Raw genomic sequence first — 24094 nt, forward strand, 5'->3', positions numbered from 1 at the left:
AGGATGCACCTGAGCTCAATTTCGAGTTTCATAGCAAAGGGTCTGAATACTTATGTAAATAAGGTATTTCTGTTTAGATTTTTTATAGATTTGCAAACATTTCTAAAAACCTGTTTTAGCTTTGTCTTTATGGAGTATTGTGTGTAGATTGATGAGGAAAAACATTTAGCATAAGGCTGTAATGTAACAAATGTGGAAAAAGTCAAGGTGTCTGAATACTTTCCGAATGCACTGTATGTTGAGTTCGGTTTTCCCCACTCAAACCAGCCGTATGTTTGGAACTCCTGCTCGAGGTCAAACGGGGCAGCGATATGAGGGTCTAAGYTAGTCTTCTTATAAGAGCTCCACCTATAGGTCACTTGGTACCATTMTTTTTGACCAATTACTGATGGCCTCTCATTTCTGTGTGCCAAATTAGAAAAAGAGTTACCAATCTATGCTTGAGTTATTTGACCATGTGAAGTTATTTGACCATGATGATACTGACCTTGTGCTTTGATGAATTGGAAGGTATCTAGAAATAACAAAAAAGGATCACTATGCAAATTAGCCATTCTAAGAAAATTCTTGAGACACATTTTTTCAAAACCAGTATCGATTGGCATGAGTCACAGTTCTATAGTAACATAATGTTAGTAACTATTCACACAAGATCATGACATTATTACTTCAGATCAGACATCTTATTGAGCTCACGTTATTTAGTAGCAACGGCAAACCCCTCTAGGCAAAAATTACATATTCAAAAGTAGAATGGACTGATAAATTGAGACATCAACTTACCACAGTTATAGCTGTAGACTACTACAAAACTTGGAATGGAGGAATAACTCACAGACAAGGAGGATGACCAAAGACAGATGACCAGCCATATCAGGGGTGAACAACACCATTTTCACAGATCCTCCGACTCTCACAAACTACTAGGAGTATGGTGTCTGTGACTGAGAGAACGGTTTGAATAGAGAGGTAGATGAGAAACTTCCTCGCAGGAAAACCACAAAGTCCATTAACTATCAAGTAGTGTCTCACATCATGAGGTTGGGGGAAGGTCAATCAGTCAAAGTTCTGTAGTTATATTTTAATCCTAAAATATAAAATGAACCTAAAAGCATTAGCTTCACTGTCAGAGTAAATTCATATGTTTTATTTGAGGCCTTTTGACTGTGACAACTTTGATTAAAGTTAACAGTTAATATTCTGGCTGTGACTCCATGTCTGGCTCTGAAACTCAACAACACCACATTCTGTTGACATCTTGAGGTGCTTACAGTAATTGTCAGAAGCACTCATTTGTTTCTCATGTTGGTTTTTTTAGAGGCTGTATGTAGTTTGGGTTTTCATATCTAAATAGTCTGGTAAAGATGTTAAATGTAACCATAGTGTCTGTTGAATGTATCTGAGGTATCTGAGGTTTGGTTCAACTTCAACAGTTGCTTTTATGTGTAAGGTGGATGTTGGTGTTGTTTTACAGTTTGCTTAACTGACACCTAATGGAATTAGCTAAACAGATGAATAAAAAGCCAATATACTTATCAAGCCACCTCAGTTTATCAGAATAAAAACATGAGAAATAGAAATACAATAACAGAGACAAGCGTAAGAGATAGGTAGGTGTTTAACAGAAAGTCTTATTGTCTGACCATTAAACTCAAGACATGCTCTATATACAGCATCCTGTGAGAGATGAGCATTTAACTTGTTGAGCGGAACAKACATATGACATTATATGAGAGGGGTATTCTGGGATCTGTAGCTAGGGAAAGTGACAGTTGKGGTTTCACTATGAGTTTGCTGGTCTGTCGGGGATTGAGCTGAACATGTGGTGCATATCAGAGTACAAGACAGAAAGAGACAATTTGACAAATAGGCCTACAGTATTTTGCATATAAATGATATGGTAAGAACATTTTAAAGAAGTGCAGAACACATTCACATGGGTGATGGTGAATGAGACAAACTVTGGCTATCATTTTTATTTGTGCTGTACTTTTTGAGATGCCTGCRTATCCACTCCAACAGTGGGCATTAATGTGGATGGTACAGAAGTGATCAGTTTCCTGTATCCCCTGAATCCACCTGGAAGAGAGAGAGAGAAAAATAGATCTTACTTATCCTGTCTGTCTGTCTGGAACAGCAATCAACCACCTGTTGGTTTGAAACTTGAATGTTCAAGGGTCGTTCTTGAATTGCGGTGGCATTTGGGCATATATACATTTTTGTTGATTTTGTATTAATTTAAATGTATTTGGGTACATCTTCCCATTATAAATCAACTGATATGGCAGCTTAATGACTTTAAATCATGTTTACCATTATGGTAACATTGTGACACCAGTAGAGTAACACCAATGACAATGTTTTGGTCGTTTTAGTTAATTACCCTTTAAAAAATAATTGACTAAATCGATGTGATTAATCGTTTTGCTCACAATTAAATTGAGTTACACCAATGGCACTTYGTATTTAGACAYATCAAACGATCAATGGARWCCTCAAGTGTACGGCATAMTAAAAGGGAGGGAATCTTTTAGAATGTTCTTTAATGGCCTCCTGAGTGGCGCAGCGGTCTAAGGCACCGCGTTGCGGGGTCACTACAGCCTGGGGTTCGATCCCGTGTGTCACGATCGGCTGTGATTGGGCAGTCCCATAGGGCGGCGCACAATTGGTTAGCCGCTTTGAAGACATCTATATCAGTCCGCTAATACAGGACTAGTAATGGCCCAGTGGACTACTTTTGTGAGAATCTTTTTTACTTAAAGTATTTGTGTGTTTACAGCATTTTTTTACTTATGTCTGATAATTATCTGACGAAAAGTGAATCTGATAATACCTGTGGAATATAAAAATACTTGCTTGATATACACAACCGTTTAAAAGTTTGGGGTCACGTAGAAATGTCCTTGTTTTTGAAAGAAAAGCAAATGTTTTATCTATTAAAATAACATGAAATTGATCAGAAATACAGTGTAGACATTGTTAATGTTGTAAATGATATTTGTAGCTGGAAACGGCTGATTCTTTATGGAATATCTACATAGACGTACAGAGGCCCATTATCAGCAACCATCACTCCTGTGTTCCAATGAAACGTTGTGTTAGCTAATCCAAGTTTATCATTTAAAAGGGTAATTGATCATTAGAAAAACCTTTTGCAATTATGTTAGCACAGCTAAAAACTGTTGTTCTGATTAAAGAAGCAATAAAACTGGCCTTCTTTAGACTAGTTGAGTATCTGGAGCATCAGCATTCATGGGTTCGATTACAGGCTCAAAATGGTCAGTCTATTCTTGTTCTGAGAAATGAAGGCTATTCCATGCGAGAAATTTCCAGAGGACATATGAGATGGACATCTCACCAAACGGACATCTAGCCAACTTGACACAACTGTGGGAAGCATTGGAGTCAACATGGGGCAGCATCCCTGTGGAACGCTTTYGACACCTTGTGGAGTCCATGCCCCAACGAATTGTGGCTGCCCTGAAGGCAAAAGGGGATGCAACTCAATATTAGGAATGTTTTGTACACTCAGTATATGATGATACTCTTATTCATAACAAACAAAACAGGTAGCTAAATATAATGTGCCTTTATTGAGAAGAGTTCAAATCTAGGCCTATTTATTTCATCTTTGGATTCTAAAATAGTTCGAAATCGGCATCTATCTATACATTGCAGAACAAATTCCCCACCTTTACTGACTGTGATTGTTTCATACTTGCGAAATAGCTTATAGGCCCTCTACAGCAGGGCTGCCCAACCCTCTTCCTGGAGATCTACCATCCTGTGGGTTTTAAGTCCAACCCTAATTTAACACACCTGATTCTACTAATTAGCTGCTCAACAAGACATTAACTAGCTGAATCAGATAGATATGCAGCTCTACAGGATCGGTGTTTACAGGTCCAAAACAGCAAATGTCACTGCAAAAGAAAACATTTTGCCACCTCCAAACACTCGGTTGGTTTAAGGAAGAAATTCAGTCATCATTGTCCAAGACCAAGTCAAGACCGAGTGAAAATGGATCCGAGACCGAGACATTCAATATGTGGTATCGAGACCGAACTCGCGATTAAGAAAAGGACATTAAATACATGGTGGGGATATTATTCTTGAGAACAAACGTTTAACATTTGTATCGATTGGCATCAGTCAAAGTGCACCAGTAACATCATGTTAGTAACTACCCACTGGGCAAAAACTGGTTGAATCAACTTAGTTTCCACATCATTTCAACCAAAAAAACTCAATGCGATTATGTAGAATCAATGTGGAAAACTGATTGGATTTGAAAAATGTATTTGACCTTTTTTCACAATACTTTTCACCTAAATAAAATGAAATTGGTGAAAGACCATGTGTTCTTAATGTTTTGTATACTCAGTGTACAATATTCACATGAAATATGATCAAATTAGACACTCAATACCAATGATRTAGCTGTATACAGTGTATATATACTAGTGCAAGAGTTGGATCAGAGGAMTAACTCACAGCAAAGGAGGATGATCAAAAACAGATAACGAGCCAGATCAGGGGTGAATAACGCCATGTTTCAGAGAAACAGACTATCACAAACTACATAATAAGTACGGTGTCTGTGACTGAGAGAATGCTTTATATAGAGAGGAAGACGAGGAGCCTGCTCACAGGAAAAGCACAAAGAAAGTCCATCAACTGATGTGATTAGAGATAAATGTCTCCTGCTCCTAACATGAGCCAAAACCATTTGCTTATCTGTCAGAGGAAATAACGATATTTTATTCAGGCTTTCTTTTTAACTACACTGCACAATAAAATGCAGGTTTCATGTACAACTGCAGTATATATTGCCAACATCCAAAAGTAAGAAACAAGAAACAGTCTTGCTGTGGCTCCATATGACTCTCCACAGTGTGCATTAGAGGCAATATTTCTCCTATCTACTGTAGTTATTAGCTTAATAAGATAATAGAGGTGCAGATACATAAGCAGTAAACAATGACACTGAACATTTCCATGGAAATATAGCATGAGAAGTGGGGTTTCATCACTCGTGAGATGCTTGTTGTAATGGTCAGAAGCATTAATACATTTCTCATATTGGTGTTTTTGGGGGTGAATTTAGATTTGKTTTTTTATATCTTGCTAAAATTGTCTGGTAAAGTAGTTGAAAAGTTTCAGTTAGACGTATCTGAGGTTTGGTTCAACAGTACTTCYGTCAATCTCCTCAACACAACAGGTCTCTGAAATATGATAGGCTGAAGTTTCAGAAGGACAGGATGCGGCAAGAGTCTCGTCTAACTTTCCACCCGACTGTGGTGTGTATGTGTGCACTCGAGCACCTGTTTGCAGGTGTGGATATGTGACAGCATACATGTACTGGTTGGTATGYGATCTGTAGACTGTCTGTGACTGCTGCAGGAGAATGTAGGCCACTTTGCCCCCCTCACAGTAGAACCAACCACAATACAGATAATATGTAAATTGTCTTTTGAATAATATTTTTAGTCCAGGAGTAAGCATTATCTGTCTCTGGGAAAATCAGGGGAGAAGGGCCTTGGTCCGGGAGGTGACCAAGAACCCGATGGTCACTCTGACAGAGCACCTGAGTTCCTCTGTGGAGATGGGAGAACCATCCAGAAGGACAACCATCTCTGCAGTACTCCACCAATCAGGCTTTTATGGTAGAGTGGCCAGACGGAAGCCACACCTCAGTAAAATGCACATGACAGCCCGCTTAGAGTTTGCCAAACGGCACCTTAAGGACTCTCAGACCATGAGAAACAATATTCTCTGGTCTGATGAAACCAAGATTGAAKTCTTTGGCCTGAATGCCAAGCATCAAGTCTGGAGGAAACMTTGCACAATCCCTATTGTGAAGCATGGTGGTGGCAACATCATGYTGTGGGGATGTTTTCAGSAGCAGGGACTGGGAGACATGTCAGGATCGAGRGAAAGAWSAAMAGAGYAAAGTACAGAGAGATCYTTGATGAAAACCTGCTMCAGAGCACTCAGGACCTCAGACWGSGGSGAAGGTTTACCTTCCAATAGGATAATGGCMCTAAGCACACAGCGAAGACAACGCAGGAGTGGCTTTGGGACAAGTCTCTGAATGTCCTTGAGTGGCCCTGCCAGAACCCGGACTTGAACCCGATCAAACATCTCTGGAGAGACCTGAAAATAGCTGTGCAGCAACGCTCCACATCCAACCTGACAGAGCTTGAGAGGTTCTGCAGAGAAGAATGGGAGAAACTCCCCAAATACAGGTGTGCCAAGCTTGTAGCATCATACCCAATAAGACTTGAGGCTGTAATTGCTGCCAAAGGTGCTTCAGCAAAGTACTGAGTAATGGGTCTGAATACTTATTTAAATATAATTTTCAGTGTTTATGTCTAAAAACCTATGTCTAAAAATCTGTTTTTGCTTTATCATTATGGGGCAATGTGTGTAGATTAAATGGGGGGGACTATTTAATCCATTTTAGAGAGGCTTTAACGTAACAAAATGTGGAAATGTCAAGGTATCTGAATACTTTCCGAATGCGCTGTATATGGACTGAAAGAAACATTTAAGGAAAATAGCACCTTGATCTTCAACAATGGCCGGAAAAAGGTGACATAGACAACAGCACATAGTTTTTGCATTATCTTGAATAATCAAGATCAAATCATGTAAAATACTAACATACAAAGATGAGGGAATGGTCAAAGTCAATTTATTCTGCTTACTTTTTTGTTTTACATAAGAGAGCATTTCAAATGGAGAAAAAAAACATAGGATTTGTATTTGCTGTACCTTAAAGGTCTTATAGAAGAGGGATTTATTTTTGATTTTATTTTATTTCACATTTATTTAACCAGGTAGGCCAGTTGAGAACAAGTTCTCATTTACAACTGCGACCTGGCCAAGATAAAGCAAAGCAGTGCGACAAAAACAACAACACAGAGTTACACATAAACCAACGTACAGTCAATAACACAATAGAAAGATATATGTACAGTGTGTACAGTGTATATGGGAGGTGAGGGGAGAGCCACCCCTTTTCAACAAACAAAGCCATCCCCCATAGCATAATCGACCCTCCTGACCGCTGGGCTCAAGTGTGCATCGAAACAGAATGTAAGCTCATATTAACTGGACAAACATGTAATGAAGTTGTGTTCTCACACCATTTACATCTAAACCACTCCGCAGTCATTGGACTTCAAGGCTAGTGTCACGTTCCTGACCTGTTTTCTGTTAGTTTTTGTATGTGTTAGTTGGTCAGGACGTGAGTTTGGGTGGGCAGTCTATGTTTTGTGTTTCTATGTTGGTTTATGGGTACCCTGATAGGTTCTCAATTAGAGGCAGGTGGTTTCACTCTCTGAATCTGAGAATCATATTAAGGTAGGTGTTTTCACATTGTTTGTGGTGGGTGGTTGTCTCCTGTGTCTGTGTATGTTGCGCCACACGGGACTGTTTTGGTTTGTTTGTTTGTTCGGTTTTTGTGTAGTCTGTTTTTCCTGTTTGTGCGTTCTTCGTTACATGTAAGTTCTTACGTTCAGGTCAGTCTACGTCGTTTGTTGTTTTTGTCTCTATTTCAAGTGTTCTTCGTGTTTTCGGTTTTGTTTAATAAATATCATGTCAAGTTACAACGCTGCGTTTTGGTCGAATCCCTGCTATTCCGTTACAGCTAGAATGTGTCTACAACACTGCACATTGAAGGAGCGACTGAGGTGCTGAGTAAGTTGAAATTCAACTGGGAACTTAGAAAATAACAAGTTAACAAGTAAACATGGAGAAATTGGGAGATTTGAATAGCATTTAGGAAATTACATTTTTCAGTTTTGATTATCTGATGTTGCCAACAATGTCAAAAAAATGTAAAACCGAAATGTTATATTTTGTAGCTTGTAAAAAAGTATGTGGGCAATATCAAGATCAATACTTTTGCTGTAAGATCAGGCTTTTGGGGTTTGCTAACTTTTGCTGCAAAAATGGTTAAAATAAAATTATACTTTTCCCCCAGATTTTTTGGGTGCATCTGGATTATTTTATAAGCATATTTCAACGCAAGATGAATTTCACCAAGAAAAATGTATTTGCAATACCACTTTGGATCTTAATGACTTAATTTATCTTAATTTCCTAATTTACCAGTTTTTTTGCATTATGTGTGAATATGTTACATATTTATTTTAAATTGTCTGTATCTATTGATTTTGATCACAAATATATTTTATTTAGTGAACTGTATCAAACCGTTATGGAAGGAGACACCTCACAGATGACAGAATAGATATAAATACACTATATATTTACTTGGGAATTTACTTAAAAAATGTTTAAAGGGGAATATGCCCCGGACCCCTCCAAAATCCCCAAATAAAAATACTAACACATTAACAGATATTATGGATAGGCATGAAACACAAGCCAGGTGTCTATTTGTGATACAGTGAATTACGGCTGTTCCAAGCATTTTGGGGGCCCTAAGCGAGATTTGCCCACCTCGCCGACAAAACATTTTAGTGGCCCCGCTCATGGCGGCGGAGAGAAACATTTGGAGCTTTAAAGTTAATGTCCTGCAATTCTACTCATTTTGCCATGGGGCAGAGAGAACTTTGCAGTTATTAAGCAAATTTCCTGAAATTCAACACGTGGTGCCATTGTCGTTGAAATAATTAAAATTCAGTTTTAAAGCTAATTTACTGCAATTCTAAACATTTTGCCATGACTTATGCCATSTTCATTTGATATCTGAGTGAGAGTGACTAACAAAATCATTGGGGGCCCCCTGGAGGTCAGGGCCCCTGGGCTGTAATTTGGCCATTACTAACAGACTTAGATAGCTGGCGAGACTAACTGGGCCTAGCAATCTATAAAATCTTAGCTGACATGGATAATTGAGTGACTGTCAGTGACTGACATAACAAGAAAAAAACTGCTGATGCAGAACCACATTTCGAAACTGCACGTTGTGTATTCTACTATCCTACGTTTTTTCTGGAGGGGCCTCTAGTGGCTGCTTACTGTATGTCGCTTATAAATAGAAACGGCACTGCAGTAGTGTATTAGATACTTATTTACAGTAACATGATGTGTGATAAATAAAGGATATCCTGAAAGAAAGAGTATTTCTGTGAGACATACAGAGAGCCAGTGGTGTAGTTTCAGTGTGTCTGCAGAAGACTGTACAACCCATCCGGCTGGGCTGAGGTTGCTGGTCTGGATGAGGGATTGAGCTGTATACGTGGTACGTATCAGACTAGAGAAAAGAAACATACAGTTTAACTTCAGTCCTTTAATTCTACAGTACTGTAAATGTAATGTATTCTAAAAGGAAGTAACATCAATCTGAAAACTGAGAGCCGTTCACAATCATCAAACACAGTGGGTGATTCTGAACTTACATTGTCGTTTTCAGATGACTTTCCATTTTCTTCAAAAGGACCTGTACAGTAGTGAGTGGAGTGAGTGTGTGCCAATTTGCTGTACTTAATGTCCTTCACACTTCTCCTCCTGACTCAAACCATCCTGTAGAAGTACAGCTCTATTCTCATGCTCTAACACATTATCTTATGTATAACTTATATACATACATGATTACTGATATGACTACGTCAGACCAACATACACGCCTAAACAACTTTGAGTCCTATAAAAGCTCTACATGATATGAATCTATTGTATAGAGTTAAATAGACAAACCTGGTGGTACAGATGTGGATGGTACAGAAGTGATCAGGCTGTAGACCCCTGCATTCTCTGAATCAGCCTGGAGGAAAGAGTGAGACAAAGGTCCTTATTTTCCCTCAGACTGTCTGTCCGAAAACCAGTATGTATCTATATCCAAGGTAATTCATTTTGCTGTACTTACATCTTCATTTGCAGATTGCTTCACAGGACCTGCACCTCACAGAGAGAGACGAAGACACAAGTAAGAGGTTGTTTTTTCTGGGGGGGGGGGGGGGGGGGGGTCAGGAGAAGTGAAAATAACAGGGTTTGATGTCACTTCACACTTCTCCTCCTGACTCAAACCACCCTGGAGAATTACAGCTCTGTTCTCACGCTTTCAAGATGCTCTGAGGGGGGGGGGGGGGGTCAGAAGAAGTGAAAATAACAGGGTTTGATGTCACTTCACACTTCTCCATCCGAACTCAAACCACCATGGGGACGTACAGCTCTGTTCTCACGCTTTCAAGATGCTCTGACTAAAAAATGTAAATAGTATATGGTTGGCATTGAGTGATTAAGTGTTATTGTGCTGAGTGTCCCAAATTCACGTCCCAGATCAGGAAGACAGGGACAGAAGACCTTCTGTTACAAACTCACCTGAGGCAAAAATGTGGAGGTACAGGTGATGAGAGAAAGAACCCAGCATCCCTTGAATCCAACATGCCTGCACTGCTCATAGCTCCCATCACCAAATCACCTACAACAGAAACAAATGAAATGAATTGACATATGTTTGTACATGCATGTGTGTAGTTGTGTTAGTAGTGTGTGCAGTGCTTTGATTATTTTTGTTTGGAACATACATTTGCTGTGATCATCCTGTCTGGCTGTAGGTCTGTACAACATAAAAGTATAAGAAGGTTGTGGTAAGAACATCTCATCATGGACAATACAGAACTAAAGGTTGATACAATCTGCATCATATTCACAAGGGGAATTCTTACCTCTGAGAATTGTTTTCTCTGAAAAACAAATTAGGCTAAATGAATGATATTGAATATAGCTTACACTACACCAATATCACCAAAAGGAGTTGAAAGATTAACCCATGTCAAAGGCACTTACATTAATATGAGAAGGAAATGTTTGCACATATTTGTTATGCAGAATCAGAAGTACTCACTGGTCCTCCTGTAGAGACAGACAGCTGTCAATCCCATCAGAACAACCCCCACTCCAGAAGACATACCCACTGCTGCTGCCATAATTGCACCGCTGTTTGGTGACATCAGAGAGAGTCATTAGCTCTTAATCCAAATGTAAATACTTCAATGGTAGACAAGTGTTAGAATACCACTTATTATTAGTCTTGGTAACGTTTCCGTTTTCATATATGTGAGAAAAGACAGCTAGTTAGCTAAACATTCTACATTTGAGTCTGTGAAGAAAATGTTATGTTTGTGCTTTTCTAATAACCAATTCGACTGGGTCATGCAAGTGACTGATTGATCGTGACTGGGAGGAATCCTCACTATCAGTATAAGCAATTTGGCAGTGCGCCAAGAACATTGTTTTGAAAACCGAAAGGGGTGTCTCAGTTTCAAGTCTCAGCTTGAAGAGAAGAAGCCTCGTGAGGTATTGGTTGGTCACATGCATGAACCAAACTTATTGTTAATTAATAATGAATAGCTAAATCTTGCCAATATAACTTAAGCAGCATATAAGACAACTAATGGGACTTCCCGGCGGAGTCCCGACCGACGTGTACTATGTACATTAAGTTGTTGGAACCTCTCCAGCTTGCTGATAATAATAATAATTAATTTCATATTGACTTCAGGTGTCCCTGATGGAAATTCCACGACAAGTCATTAGCAGAGGCTCTTATCCAGAGTGACTACATTATGCATTCATCTTAAGATAGCTAAGTGAGGCAACAACATATCACAATCACAACAAGTACATTTTCCTCAACAAAGTAGTATCAGCAAAGTCAGTGCTAGCAGGAAAAGACAAGTGCATTTTTGCTGTGGGATTACTAAATAAGGATACTTACCAAAACTTTTTTTGACTGTTTGAATTCACAAGCTGTCTGTGGAGCTTTGACCTCCTGTGCACATGCAAGATAGAGACGGTTTGTTAACAGTTAACACACATCACATATGTAAACACCAATAAACTAAAATGTGTGGCATACTCACTTTCAGTTGGACTCTTTGGTGTGTCAGTTGTCAAAGTAGAACTAAAGTCGCATCTGTGCAAAGCAAAGTCATTGGATCTGGTTATACAATAAGGATCTTAAATGGGATGATTTAATCAATTAATATCAACCTCTTTTTTAATTAGGAATTTGTGATGAAAAAATAGTAAAAGAACCTGGGTAAGACAAAATATGTCTTTTTTTTGTCTCAGTTGTACGAACTAAAGATGACCAACACACCTGATGTAGGATTCACTGCTGTGCTGGGGGCAAAGGAGAGGTCAAACCTGGTGAGAGGAGATGAGAAGAGAAATGTACATTTGTTTCATATCAAATAACAGCCCCGTCAATGTGAATGGGAGCGTGCTTGTTGTCTTGGCATCACACTGCCAGGTCTCTGACCTAATCCCTATAGGCTTCTCATCATTGTCGGTGATCAGGCCTACCACCATTCTGTCGTCGGCAAACTTAAGATGTTGTGTTTTGGAGACTGCATGACCACGCAGTTGTGGTGAAACAGGTAGTACACGAGGGGCTCAACACGCACCTTGACAGGCCCCTGTGTTGAGGATCAATGAGGCAGATTTGTTGTTGCCTACCCTTACAACCTGGGAGGGCCCATCAGGAAGTCCAGGATCCAGTTGCAGAGGGAGGATTTTAGGCCCTGGGTACTTAGTTTAGGATGAGCTTGAAGGGAACTATGGTGTTGAACGCTGAGCTTTAGTCAGCAAACATCATTCTCACGTAGGTGTTCCTTTTGTCCAGGTGGAAAGGCAGTGTGAGACCAATAGCGATTGCGTCATTTGTGGATCTGTTGGAGCGGTATGTGAATTTGTAGTGGTCTAGGGTTTCTGGGTTGATGGTGTTGATGTTGAGCCATGGCCAGTCTTGAAAGCACGTCATGGCTACCGATGTGACTGCTACGGGCCAGTAGTCATTTATGCAGTTACCTTGGTGTTCTCGGGCACAGGGAATATGGTGGTCTGCTTGAAACATGTGTATTACAGACTCGGTCAGGAGAGGTTGTGAAGACACTTGCCAGTTGGTCAGTGCATGCTCTCAGTATGCGTCCTGGTAATCCATCTGGCCCTGCAACCTTGGTGAATTTGACTGTTTAAAGGTCTTACTCACATCGGCTACGGAGAGCGTGATCTCACAGTCATCAAACAGCTGATGATCTCATGCATGGTTCAGTGTTGCTTGCCTTGAAGCAACATAGAAGGAATTTAGCGTCGTTTGGTAGGCTTTCGTCACTGGGCAGCTCAAGGTTGGGTTCCATTGTAATCCGCAAATCTGCCACATCCGCGAGCGTCAGAGCCAGTGTAGTAAGATTCATCTTAGCCCTGTATTACTGCGTTTGCCTGTTGAGGTTCGTCTGAGGGCATAGCGGGATTTATTATAAGCATCCAGATTAGTGTCCCGTTCCTTGAAAGCGGCAGCTCTAGCTTTTTGCTCAGTGGGATGTTGCCTGTAATCCATGGCTTCTGGTTGGAATATGTAGTGTACAGATGAAGTCGGTGGAATGATGTGGTGTACTCCTCAATCCATCGATGGAATCCCAAAACATATTCAGTCTGTGCTAGCAAAACAGTCTGTAGCTTAGTATGCGTGTCATCTGACCACTCTCGTAATGAGCGAGTCACTGGTAAGTCCTGCTGCGTTTTTACTTGTTAGCAGGACAGGAGGATTAGAATTATGGTCAGATTTGCCAAATGGAGGGCGAGGGAGCTATTTGTATGGCCATATCTGTGTGTTGGAGTAAAGGTGGTCTAGAGATTTTTTCCCTCTGTTTGCACATTTGACATGCTGTAGAATTAGGTAAAATATATTTACCACTAGGAGCGCTGCTTCTGGATGAGCATTCTTGGTAATAGTGTGGTCTACAGCTTATCATGAGATATTCTACCTCAGACGTGAAAACCTCTAGACTTCCTAATATTAGAGTGTATTGTTATTGGACAAATAGACACAGCACCACCGTTTTCTTACTGGAGGTTTTATTGCTTCAATCTTGCGATGCACTGGAAAACCAGCCAACTGTATATGATCCATGTTCTCGTTAAGCCTATGACTTCAGTGAAACATAATGATATGAATGGCTACAAAGCCCAGGATTATGACTTGCAGATGGAATCTCACCAAGCATCAGGATCTGCGGCCACTGTATCCGGTGTCTCCTCTTCATAGTGAATGATCTTTCTCCTGCATTCATTAAAGAAAAAATCTTCGCCCAGTGAGTAATCGCTGTTCTTATTGTCCAGAAACTCTTTTCGGTCATAAGAGACGTGGCCAGAAACATTGATGTACAAAACAAGTTACAAACAACCAACAAACAAAAAACACCCAGAATGACACCAATTGGTTAGGAACCGATTAGAACGGCAGGCCATCCCCTCCGGGGGCCATTCATATTCTAGAAAAGTGACAACAAAGGTAGAGTGGACCGTACAAGCAGCCATGAATAAAGTCTATGAGTAAACCATGTTGGAGCTTTTGTGAATTAGAGTGAACTAAACATGTCATTGTAAAGTTAAGGTCGATACTTACTAGTTGGTTTCACTGTGATGTCAGGGGTTCAAAGTAGAAGTAACACGTCGAAACCTGCTGGAAAGTAATACAAGTCAATTCTGTATTTTGATTACACAAAATAGAAAGAGTATTCATTATTTCTGTTAGAGAACAAACACAAAACTCAGTCAGTAGAAGATTAAATGCGCACCCATTTCATAATTTGGCATCATTACTTGCTTAAAAACCCAAGACCTTAAAAACTTATTGTGTACGATGGGATGCCCCCGTTAGCATCCCACATAATGCTTACATGGATATTCCCTTCATTAACTTTCTAGAATGGTCCTCTGCCACTCTAGGATTGCTCTGTCTGTTTTTAAAATGCTCTACATGGGTGTCCCTCTAGTTATGGAACCGTGAAATGCAGGGATGGGGCCTGGCACCTGAACTGTGGGATACCATTTGGTGAAAAATGTATTTTTTACCTCCTTAAAAACCCAACACACCAGCTATATGTACATTATAAGCTTATAACATTGAAGTTATGCAACACATTAAATAGTTTAAGATGAAGCTGATTCCTACCATATGTGAGAGTTGCTGTATGAATACTGTGTGTAACACTTAATTGTTTTGGGAATGTCCCTGTGGTGTCCCAGTTTCTGTTCACATGTCCAAATGTCCCTTACAAAAATGTGTTTCCCTGTGAATATCCACCTTAATTTTTGTTGAATTGAGAAACTGGTTCAGAAAATAATCCATTAATGCTGGGTAACACAGCCAAAAAAAGGTCTATCCTTAGTGGATTACCCCTACAATCTCTTGCCTTCAAACAGAGTTATTCCATATTTTCAAGATATTGTTCGTATAGAGCGATCAGCTGGCCATGATAAACAAATCTCGGGGCAAATACAATTGAGCATGGGATGATTAACCAAAACGCTATCCAGATATCAACACCTCTTTGAACCAAGCAATGGACCTAACATGGTAAGGGAGTTTGGAGATAGACATTTATTTTCGAGAATAATTATAGAATCATTTTTTATTTGTAACTTCACTTCCTTCCTGTTAATGTCTAATTGTGGTGTCTGGAGAAAAGACAGGTAGTCAGCTAGAGATGGATGCTTACCCAGAACGCTTTCTGTGGAGCTTTGACCTCCTGGACACATGCAAGAGAGAGACTGTTTAATAACAGGTAACACACAACACAACTTATTACACCATTAAACTAAAATCATGTGGACTCTTTGGGGTGTCAGTTGTCAAAGTAGAACTAGTAGTTGAACCTGGTGCAAAGCAAAGTCATTGGATCTGATTATACAAAAATAAAGGTATTTAAATGGGTTGATTTAATTAATGAAATATCAACCTCTTTTTTTAATCAGGGGAAATTTGTGAGTAAAAACCTGGGTAAAATAAAGCTAGTCTATTTGTTTAGGTCCTTTCTGCTAACTAGAGAAAGATGACCAACACACCTGATGTAGGATTCACTGCCGTGCTGGGGGTCAAAGGAGAGATCAACCCTGGTGAGAAGAGATTACACAAGAACAAACGTAAATTAATTTAATATCTAAGGTCATTCAATAAGCATAAAGAGAGAAGTACACTACACATTACCTACAAATCAGATGGACTAAAAGTACACAAATCTGGACTGAAATTACAAGCAGCTATGAGTGGGTCAATTCATAAATCGGATGGAGCTTTAGTGAATTAATGTGAACAAAAATATACATGTAAGTTAAAATGAGTGGGCCTACTTACTGGTAGTTGATCTCACTGKGGTGTCTGGGGTCAAAGTAGAAGTAACAGTCGAAACTAGTGGAAAGCAATATGATTACACAAGAATAAGGTATTACATAAACATTTTGTTCACTTAATTTTACAGGCCCATAATCTAAACCATTGACTGTATAATTGGTTTTTGCTGAGATGGTCAGTTAGAGGCCCAACATACCTTCTGTTGAACTCAGTGTCGTGCTGGGCGGTAAAGTAGATCTAGGACCTGGAGTCAAACCCACTGAGAAAACACATATTAATGAAGTTAGCATTTTATTAATGATTGTATTAATGATTATCATGGTGTTGTTGGCCTTTTGAAATACCTTTATGACTTGTTTCTTCAAAATGGGCAAAGTAGGACTATAAAAATCACTACGGACAGGTGGCTTCTAGCCCTGGTAGATTATATTTCTCCTCATTATAGAGATGATAAGACCAATTCATAAGGTGATAAAGTCTTTCAGGACAGATAAGGTGTTGATTGTTGTATGACAGCTTCCTAGAATAAAGTCACCATGTATCTAAAAGCAGAAGCCAAAAAGCGCATAGATACGATCTAAACACTCGACTAGATGAACACAGACATTCTATTACTTGTGCTGATGATCCCAGACATTGGTGTTGAGGCTGGTGTCATCTATAGAACAGCTTATTTACACATTAAGACAATTATTCTTATTGCTGAAACTTTTGTTGCTTTAAAATAACAGCAGTGCCGCTATAAAAGCACACGTGTAGCCTACCTGCCATAGAAGGTGTCTGTATAGTTGTTGGATCACTGATGTGAACTCCACCAGATCTGAAATCATTTGGGATTGAAATGTGGTATTTAGTTTGTTTGGTCAGAGATTAATATTGTAATACAAATAAGATGCTAAAATCAATGTGAGTCAGATCATGAAGACCTGCAGCCCTGAAAGATTTGTTAGATAATGACTCACGTGTAAAGCTTTTCCCATCACTGCGTGGAGAGAGGAGTTTGGTCCTGAGCTCACTCTGTAATCACAGCTCACCTCTTTACGCCTCACTGACTGAAGACGACTTACCAGTTTACTCTCATTTACAGTGAATCTACAGAACCACTGTTGGAACCTTTGCTTTTTTCTTTCCAGATCTTTGCTGTGAAGGATGGCTGACTCTCCTCTCCAACATACAGGTTACAGGTGGTGTCAGAACTGACGGATCCAGGAATAAAACAGATGGTGTTGAAGTCCTCATCAAAATTTACTGTTATGTCTGGTTTTGGATCTGTTAGGAAAGGACAGAGACTCCTTTTTACATCACTCTCTTTGAATGTAATGTATATGTCACAAGTGACACTGACTCTTACTAAACTAGAGCTTGCCATTCTCTTTATAGTACGTATTAGGATGTCTTATTTGATATCATTCCTATTTATGATGTTTAATCATGTGTGCTGTGTGTTTACAGCGATTGCCTTTCACTTAATTCCTTACATTCTCACATGTGAAATCAAATTGAATCGCATGGACTATTTTGCTTGCTGGTATGGTGTGCAGTGATTCCACAGATCTCCCTCTCCCTGCTCGGGAGGAAGAGCCAAACCCTGATCCGGTAGAGCTGAACTAATCCTGCTCGGGTAGAAACGAATGAACAAACCCTGCTCGGAAGGACCTGAATGAACATTGGCCAGCGATCGGGAATCAACCGCTGTGTTAGTTTGGCCCGTTGCTTCTAGTTAGCCTACAGCCCTAAATCCCATTCTATTTATATATAGGGCCGTAGTGATACAGTGTATTACTGTGTCAAGCTGAGTTTATAAAGAACCTTTGATTGTACTTTGGCCTGTCTCTGTGGTTGTTTGCCATGGGATCTTAGAACTCTACTTTTGACATGTACATTTCAAATATGTATTGTCTTCACAACAACTATTTTAAAATGACTTTGGATGAGATTGTGATTTAAACAGAATCATTCAAGACAATCTGAATATATAATTTCTTACCAAGAATAGTAACAGAGACTGAACCACTGTGCATCGATGGAAAGTGAGTTTCTACTGTGTAATAACATCTCAGTTTGATCTCAGCAGATGAACTTTGACCTGCCCACGAGAGCAGCTCAGTCCCCGTGAGTGACCTCGTACAGGGTGAGTGTTTAGGATCTCTCCCCTCTGTGTAGAGGTAACAGTGAGACACAGAGACAGATGGAGGAGAGTCACAGCTCAGCTGAACTGAGTCTCTCTCTCTGATGACTGTAGAGCTGACTGTCAGCCTGGGAGGAAGTGGGTCTGTGAGATCATGAGAATAGTGTCACTTTGAAAGTTGCATTTAAAAAACATTACAGGTAATCCATACATACTAACAGTATGGAAAATACATTATGTTCAACTATGTCAGCATTTATGTTTGTACAAAGTACAGTAAATCCTATCATGTGAAATGAAGACGTTTAGGAAATACGACAGAAGATCTCATTTTCAGAACGAGCATAATTAATACGGTATAACAGTGAAGTGTATAATTTTATAAACCACCTACTTACCCTGAACAGTGACTGAGACAGGGTTACTTAAAGGAGATGTCTGAGACTTCCCTACAGCATAGTAGCACGTCACTTTGACCAGAGCTGGAAATGTTGGACCAGACCTCTTGAGCAGCTCAGTTCCTGTTATTGTCTGCGTACACGATGAGTCAGGAAGATTTTTCCCCCCCTCTATGTAGAAGTAACAGTGAGACACAGGGAGAGAGGGAGGAGTCTCACAACTCAGCTGAACTGATTCTGTCTCTCTGATGACTGTAGAACCTGTCTCTTATACACATCTAGATGTGTATAAGAGACAGTTCATAAGGTGATCAAGTCTTTCAGGACAGATAAGGTGTTGATTGTTGTTGACAGCTTCCTAGTATAAAGTCACCATGTTATCTAACAGCAGAAGCATAACAGCGCATAGATACGATCTAAACACTCGACTAGATGAACACAGACATTCTATTACTTGTGCTGATGATCCCAGACATTGGTGTTGAGGCAGGTGTCATATCTATAGAACAGCTTAATTATCTAACAGAACCGCTTCATTTACACATGAACACAACTATTCTTATTGCTGAAACTTGCTATAACAGCAGTGTCACTATAAAAGCACAAATGTGTAGTCTACCTGCTATATAAGGTGTCTGTATAGTTGTTGGATCGCTGATGTGAACTCCCACCAGATCTGAAATCATTTGGGATTGAAATGTGGTATTTAGTTTGTTGGTCAGAATTACCAATCTTCTTAATACTAAGAAGATTTTAAAATCAATGTGAGTCAGATCATGAAGACCTGCAGCCCTGATAGATTTGTTTAGATAATGACTCACGTGCAAAGCTTTTCCCATCACTGCGTGGAGAGAGAGAGTTTGGTCCTGAGCTCACTCTGTAGTCACAGCTCACCTCCTTACGCCTCACTGACTGAAGACGACTGATCAGATCACTATTGTTTGGARWGAATTGACAGAACTGCKGTCCGGATGCTGAGGTGGCTTTTCTCCTCTTGATCTTTGCTGTGAAAGATGGCTGACTCTCCTCTCCAACATACAGGTTACAGGTGGTGTCAGGACTGACGGATCCAGGAATCAAACAGATGACGGTGAAGTACCCATCAAAATTGACTGTAATGTCTGGTTTTGGATCTGTTAGGAAAGGACAGACTCCCTTTTGCATCACTCTATTTGAATGTAATGTATATGTCACAAGTGACACTCTTAGTAAACTAGAGCCTGCCATTCTCTTTATATTACATATCAGCATGTCTTATTTGATATCATGCATATTTATGATGTTCAATCATGTGTGCTGTGTGTTTACAACGATTGCCTTTCACTTAATTCCTTACATTCTCACGTGTGAAATCAAATTGAATCGCATGGACTATTTTGCTAACATGTATGGTGTGCTGTGATTCCACAAATTAACACGGAYTAAAGTGACATTGAGATGATTCAATATCAYCTTCTCCCTCCCCAAACTAATTGCTAAACACGCCCCAGAACTAGAGTTAAAAAGGAACTGAACCAGGGACCTCTCGACCGACTTGCTTCTCGTTTCCGCTGGTCSCCTGCTGTAGGAAAGACACAAATCACAAAGTTCTCTATAACACTACTAAAGGAAAGTGCTTGTTTCGAACGTGTGAGTGTGACCCCAATTATTGGTCAGTACATCCTCTAATTGTATGTTTTCTGTCCACCACGACTACAGACACGGAGGACATGCTTGAAGCAGCTGAGAGGCTACACCCAACTCTACCACACAGCCAGGCCGGTGCGGAGCGAGGGACAGAAGGCGACCTGCCATTGAACACCAAACCAGTAATCGACTACCAGACCAGCCATCGACTAACGATCCCTGCTCGGGAGGAAGAGCCGAACCCTGTTCGGGTAGAGCCGAACTAATCCTGCTTGGGTAGAACCGAACGAACAAACCCTGCTCGGAAGGACCTGAATGAACATTGGCCACCGATCAGGAATCAACTGCTGTGTTAGTTTGTCCCGTTGCTTCTAGTTAGCCTACAGCCCTAAATCCCAGCCTATTTATACGTTTCTAATAGGGCCGTGGTGATACTGTGTATTACTGTGTCAAGCTGAGTTTATAAAGAACCTTTGATTGTACTTTGGCCTGTCTCTGTGGTTGTTTCCCGTGGGATCTTAGAACTCTACTTTTGACATATACATTTCAAATATTATATGGATTTATTTATCTTCACAACAACTATTTTGAAATTACATTGTATGAAATTGTGATTTTAACAGAATCATTCAAGACAATATGAATATTAATTTCTTACCAAGAATAGATAGAGAGACAGAACCACTGTGCATCGATGGAWAGTRAGTTTCTACWGTGTAAAAACATCTCAGTTTGATCTCAGCAGATGAACTTTGACCTGCCGACGAGAGCAGCTCAGTCCCCATGAGTGACCTCGTACAGGGTGAGGGTTTAGGATCTCTCCCCTCTGTGTAGAAGTAACACTGAGACACAGAGCAACAGATTGGAGGGTCTGAGAGCTCAGCTGAACTGAGTCTCTCTCTCTGATGACTGTAGAACTGACTGTCAGCCTGGGGAGGGTGGGTCTGTGAGATCAGTAGAATAGTGTCTATTTGAAAGTTGCATTTAAAAACCATTACAGGTAATCCATACATACTAACAGTATGTAAATCTTTGTTCAACTATGTCAGCATTTATGTTTGTACAAAGTACAAGTTAAATCCTATCATTATGTGAAATTAAGTTAGGAATTTTAGGAAATACGAGAAGATCTCATTTTCAGAACAAGCATAATTAATACGGTATACAGTGAAGTGTATCATTTTATAAACCACCTACTTACTCTGAACAGTGACTGAGACAGGGTTACTGAAAGGAGATATTTGAGACTCCCATACAGTGTAGTAACATGTACTTTGACGCACAGCTGGAAATGTTGGACCAGACCTCTTCAGCAGCTCAGTTCCTTTTATTGTCTGCGTACAAAATGAGTCTGGAAGATTCTTCCTCCCCTCTATGTAGAAGTAACAGTGAGACAACGATGGAGAGATGGAGGAGTCTCACAACTCAGCTGAACTGATTCTGTCTCTCTGATGACTGTAGAACTCACTGTCAACTGAGGAATGTCTGTGAGAATAGAGGAATTAAGCATTTAGCATTTAGTGGTTTTGAGAAATTTACTGATAGCCTAATCCCTCCTTGTTATTTCAGACTTAATGATCTTGAGTCCATTACCTCATGCAGCGACAGTATGGGAAATTAAGGAGATATAATATATTGCTTGATTGCTTCATGTAATAGCTTATGACAACACACAGTATGATGACATATCACAAGAGGAACATGGTAATGATGRCACAACAGTACATTGTTTACAACCATTCAAATAGTCTTCTTACCCTGAATTGTGACTGTTGAAGACTCACTGTATATGGATCTAAACTGTGAACCTGTAGCACTGTACTGACATTGTATTTTGACCTCAGCTGGTGAACTCTGACCTGTCCACCTCAACAGTAGTGTTCCTGTGAGAGTCTGTTGACAGGGTGATGGTAGGGTGAATTCCACTTGCCCAGACATTTTGAAGTAACACTCAGAGACAGATGGAGGAGTCTGACAGTTCAGCTGAACTGAGTCTCTCTCTTTGATGACTGCAGGAATCACTGTTAGACTGGGCCGAGGAAGATCTGTGAGATCAGAGGGATGATGGAGTGTCTTTTTAAATTGAATTWTAAATTAATTTTCAATGTTTAACTACTCATTGTTACGGGATTAAGACACTGTTGTCTATTTAAGCAATAAACAATGAGAACGTGCCAGGAACAGCCCTTTGGAGGGAGTTATCACACAATAATCCTCGGCTTCGATGGGCATTTAGCTTTCTGTAAAACGGTTGCCAACATTTAAACAAAAGATGAAGGACATGTCTTTCAATAAAGACGTATTATTGTTCTGAGTAAATGTGTTTTATTTTCATCCTTCCACCAGGACATATGCTAATTTTGGAACATTGCTATATGGGCGCAGCCAAACAACGGAAGTGATGGATATTTTTCTGACCAGAACTGTCCCAGAGCTTGGGGAAGTGTGTCTGCCCTTGTGCTGCAGCGGCAGGTGCGCCAGACAAAAAACTTTACTAGCATCATACATATCGGTGAATCGCTGTGACATATGAAATTCAAGTGATAGTGTAATCAATCTGTAATAACTACGTAAAAAAGTAACGAACGTGTTAAATGATTGTGACGTACAGTCTTATCCAGGTCCTGATTGGTCAACAAGCTGACTTGACCCTTCAAATAGTGTTATTTGACGCTTCAAACAGTGTTATTTCACGTGTATCTTTAAAAAAATGCAAAGACCCAAATGGCATCCTTCCAGTACCTCGAAGCCAAAGGTCAGTATCATTATTATGATTTAAAGCTGCAATATGTAACTTTTTGGGCTACCAGACAAAACAACAGGTTACCAAAATATTCAAATAGTGATTAATATATTTTCAATAAAAAGTTTATTTTAATGAATTCATCGGAGTCAACATGGGTCAGCATCCCCATGGAATGCTTTCGACACTTTGCAAAATCCATGCCCCGACTGTTTGGTATTGTCAGTGTAGTCCCGACACAAATCTAGGGTTGGTACCCAAGCCAGCTGGTCGATCATTCTAAATGTTCCATTGCATGATGGCTGTCAACGTTCTTATGCCTTGCTTGCTAGCTAGGAAACTTCGGCTAACACAGTCACGTCCAACAATGCAGCCAGAATAACAGCAAAGAAGTTGTATTGCATTTGTTTAAGCTGTTTTCTATAGATTGTTTGGGGAATACATCCATAAACAATGAGCTAATTACTCGATGCGAAGATTTCTTTTGTTGTGGGTGGTTGTCTCCTGTGTCCATATATGTTACCACACGGACTGTTTCGTTTGTCGTTCGTTGATGTAGTCTGTTCCTGTTCGTGCGTTCTTCGTTATTGTAAGTTCTCAAGTCCAGGTCTGTCTACATCGTTTATTCGTTTTTGTAGTTTGTGAAAGTGTTTTCGTGTTTCGTCTTTACTTAAGAAATTTCATTATGTCCGTTCAACGCTGCATTTTGGTCCTCCTCATCCGAGGAGGAGGAATTAGACAGTCGTTACATCAACCAGTAAATGTCTCTTTGGCTATCTTTGCTACAGCCTATGGACCAATGTCAGTGAGTGTTTAGCATTCTAGCTAACAACTTGCTGCATCCAAAATAGTTATTTTACAAAGATCACAACCAAATATAATCTTAGTGACTGTTCAAAGCAAGAATCAAAACATCATTGTCAGCGTAGGAGAGCCCCCCAAAAGTTATTTTGTTTAGAAGTAATAAAAACTACATCTAGGCCTATGTTGAATGGCGCAGATGGCGTGGCTTTCCTACTGCAGCCAAGAGTCACGCGCATCTGTACGTGATGTCAGTGTGTCGTTCACTGCGAAAGTAATGGAAC

At 40.0% G+C, this 24094-nt stretch overlaps 1 protein-coding gene and 2 long non-coding RNA genes across 3 annotated transcripts; all 3 read right to left on the minus strand.

Annotated features, from left to right (window-relative positions):
* Positions 1-1331: 1331 nt before the first annotated feature.
* LOC111963321 (uncharacterized) lies at positions 1332-9920 on the minus strand. The gene is made up of 5 exons (XR_002877243.3): positions 9842-9920; positions 9673-9739; positions 9375-9415; positions 9115-9229; positions 1332-2079 (listed from the first exon to the last, which is right to left on the minus strand). It is a non-coding gene; the product is annotated as an uncharacterized lncRNA (long non-coding RNA).
* Positions 9921-12047: 2127 nt separating this feature from the next.
* LOC111962253 (uncharacterized) lies at positions 12048-21164 on the minus strand. The gene is made up of 8 exons (XM_023985243.2): positions 20925-21164; positions 19462-19773; positions 19260-19316; positions 16311-16373; positions 16118-16171; positions 15829-15876; positions 15407-15512; positions 12048-12126 (listed from the first exon to the last, which is right to left on the minus strand). The coding sequence occupies exons 1-8, from the start codon at positions 21049-21051 to the stop codon at positions 12048-12050; spliced, it is 846 nt and encodes a 281-aa protein (XP_023841011.1). The 5' UTR covers positions 21052-21164.
* Positions 17083-18881, minus strand: LOC112081082 (uncharacterized). The gene is made up of 3 exons (XR_002896305.2): positions 18641-18881; positions 18102-18386; positions 17083-17383 (listed from the first exon to the last, which is right to left on the minus strand). It is a non-coding gene; the product is annotated as an uncharacterized lncRNA (long non-coding RNA).
* Positions 21165-24094: the final 2930 nt, after the last annotated feature.

The sequence above is a fragment of the Salvelinus sp. IW2-2015 genome, linkage group LG1, assembly GCF_002910315.2.
Source record: "Salvelinus sp. IW2-2015 linkage group LG1, ASM291031v2, whole genome shotgun sequence".
Classification (NCBI taxonomy): domain Eukaryota; kingdom Metazoa; phylum Chordata; class Actinopteri; order Salmoniformes; family Salmonidae; genus Salvelinus; species Salvelinus sp. IW2-2015.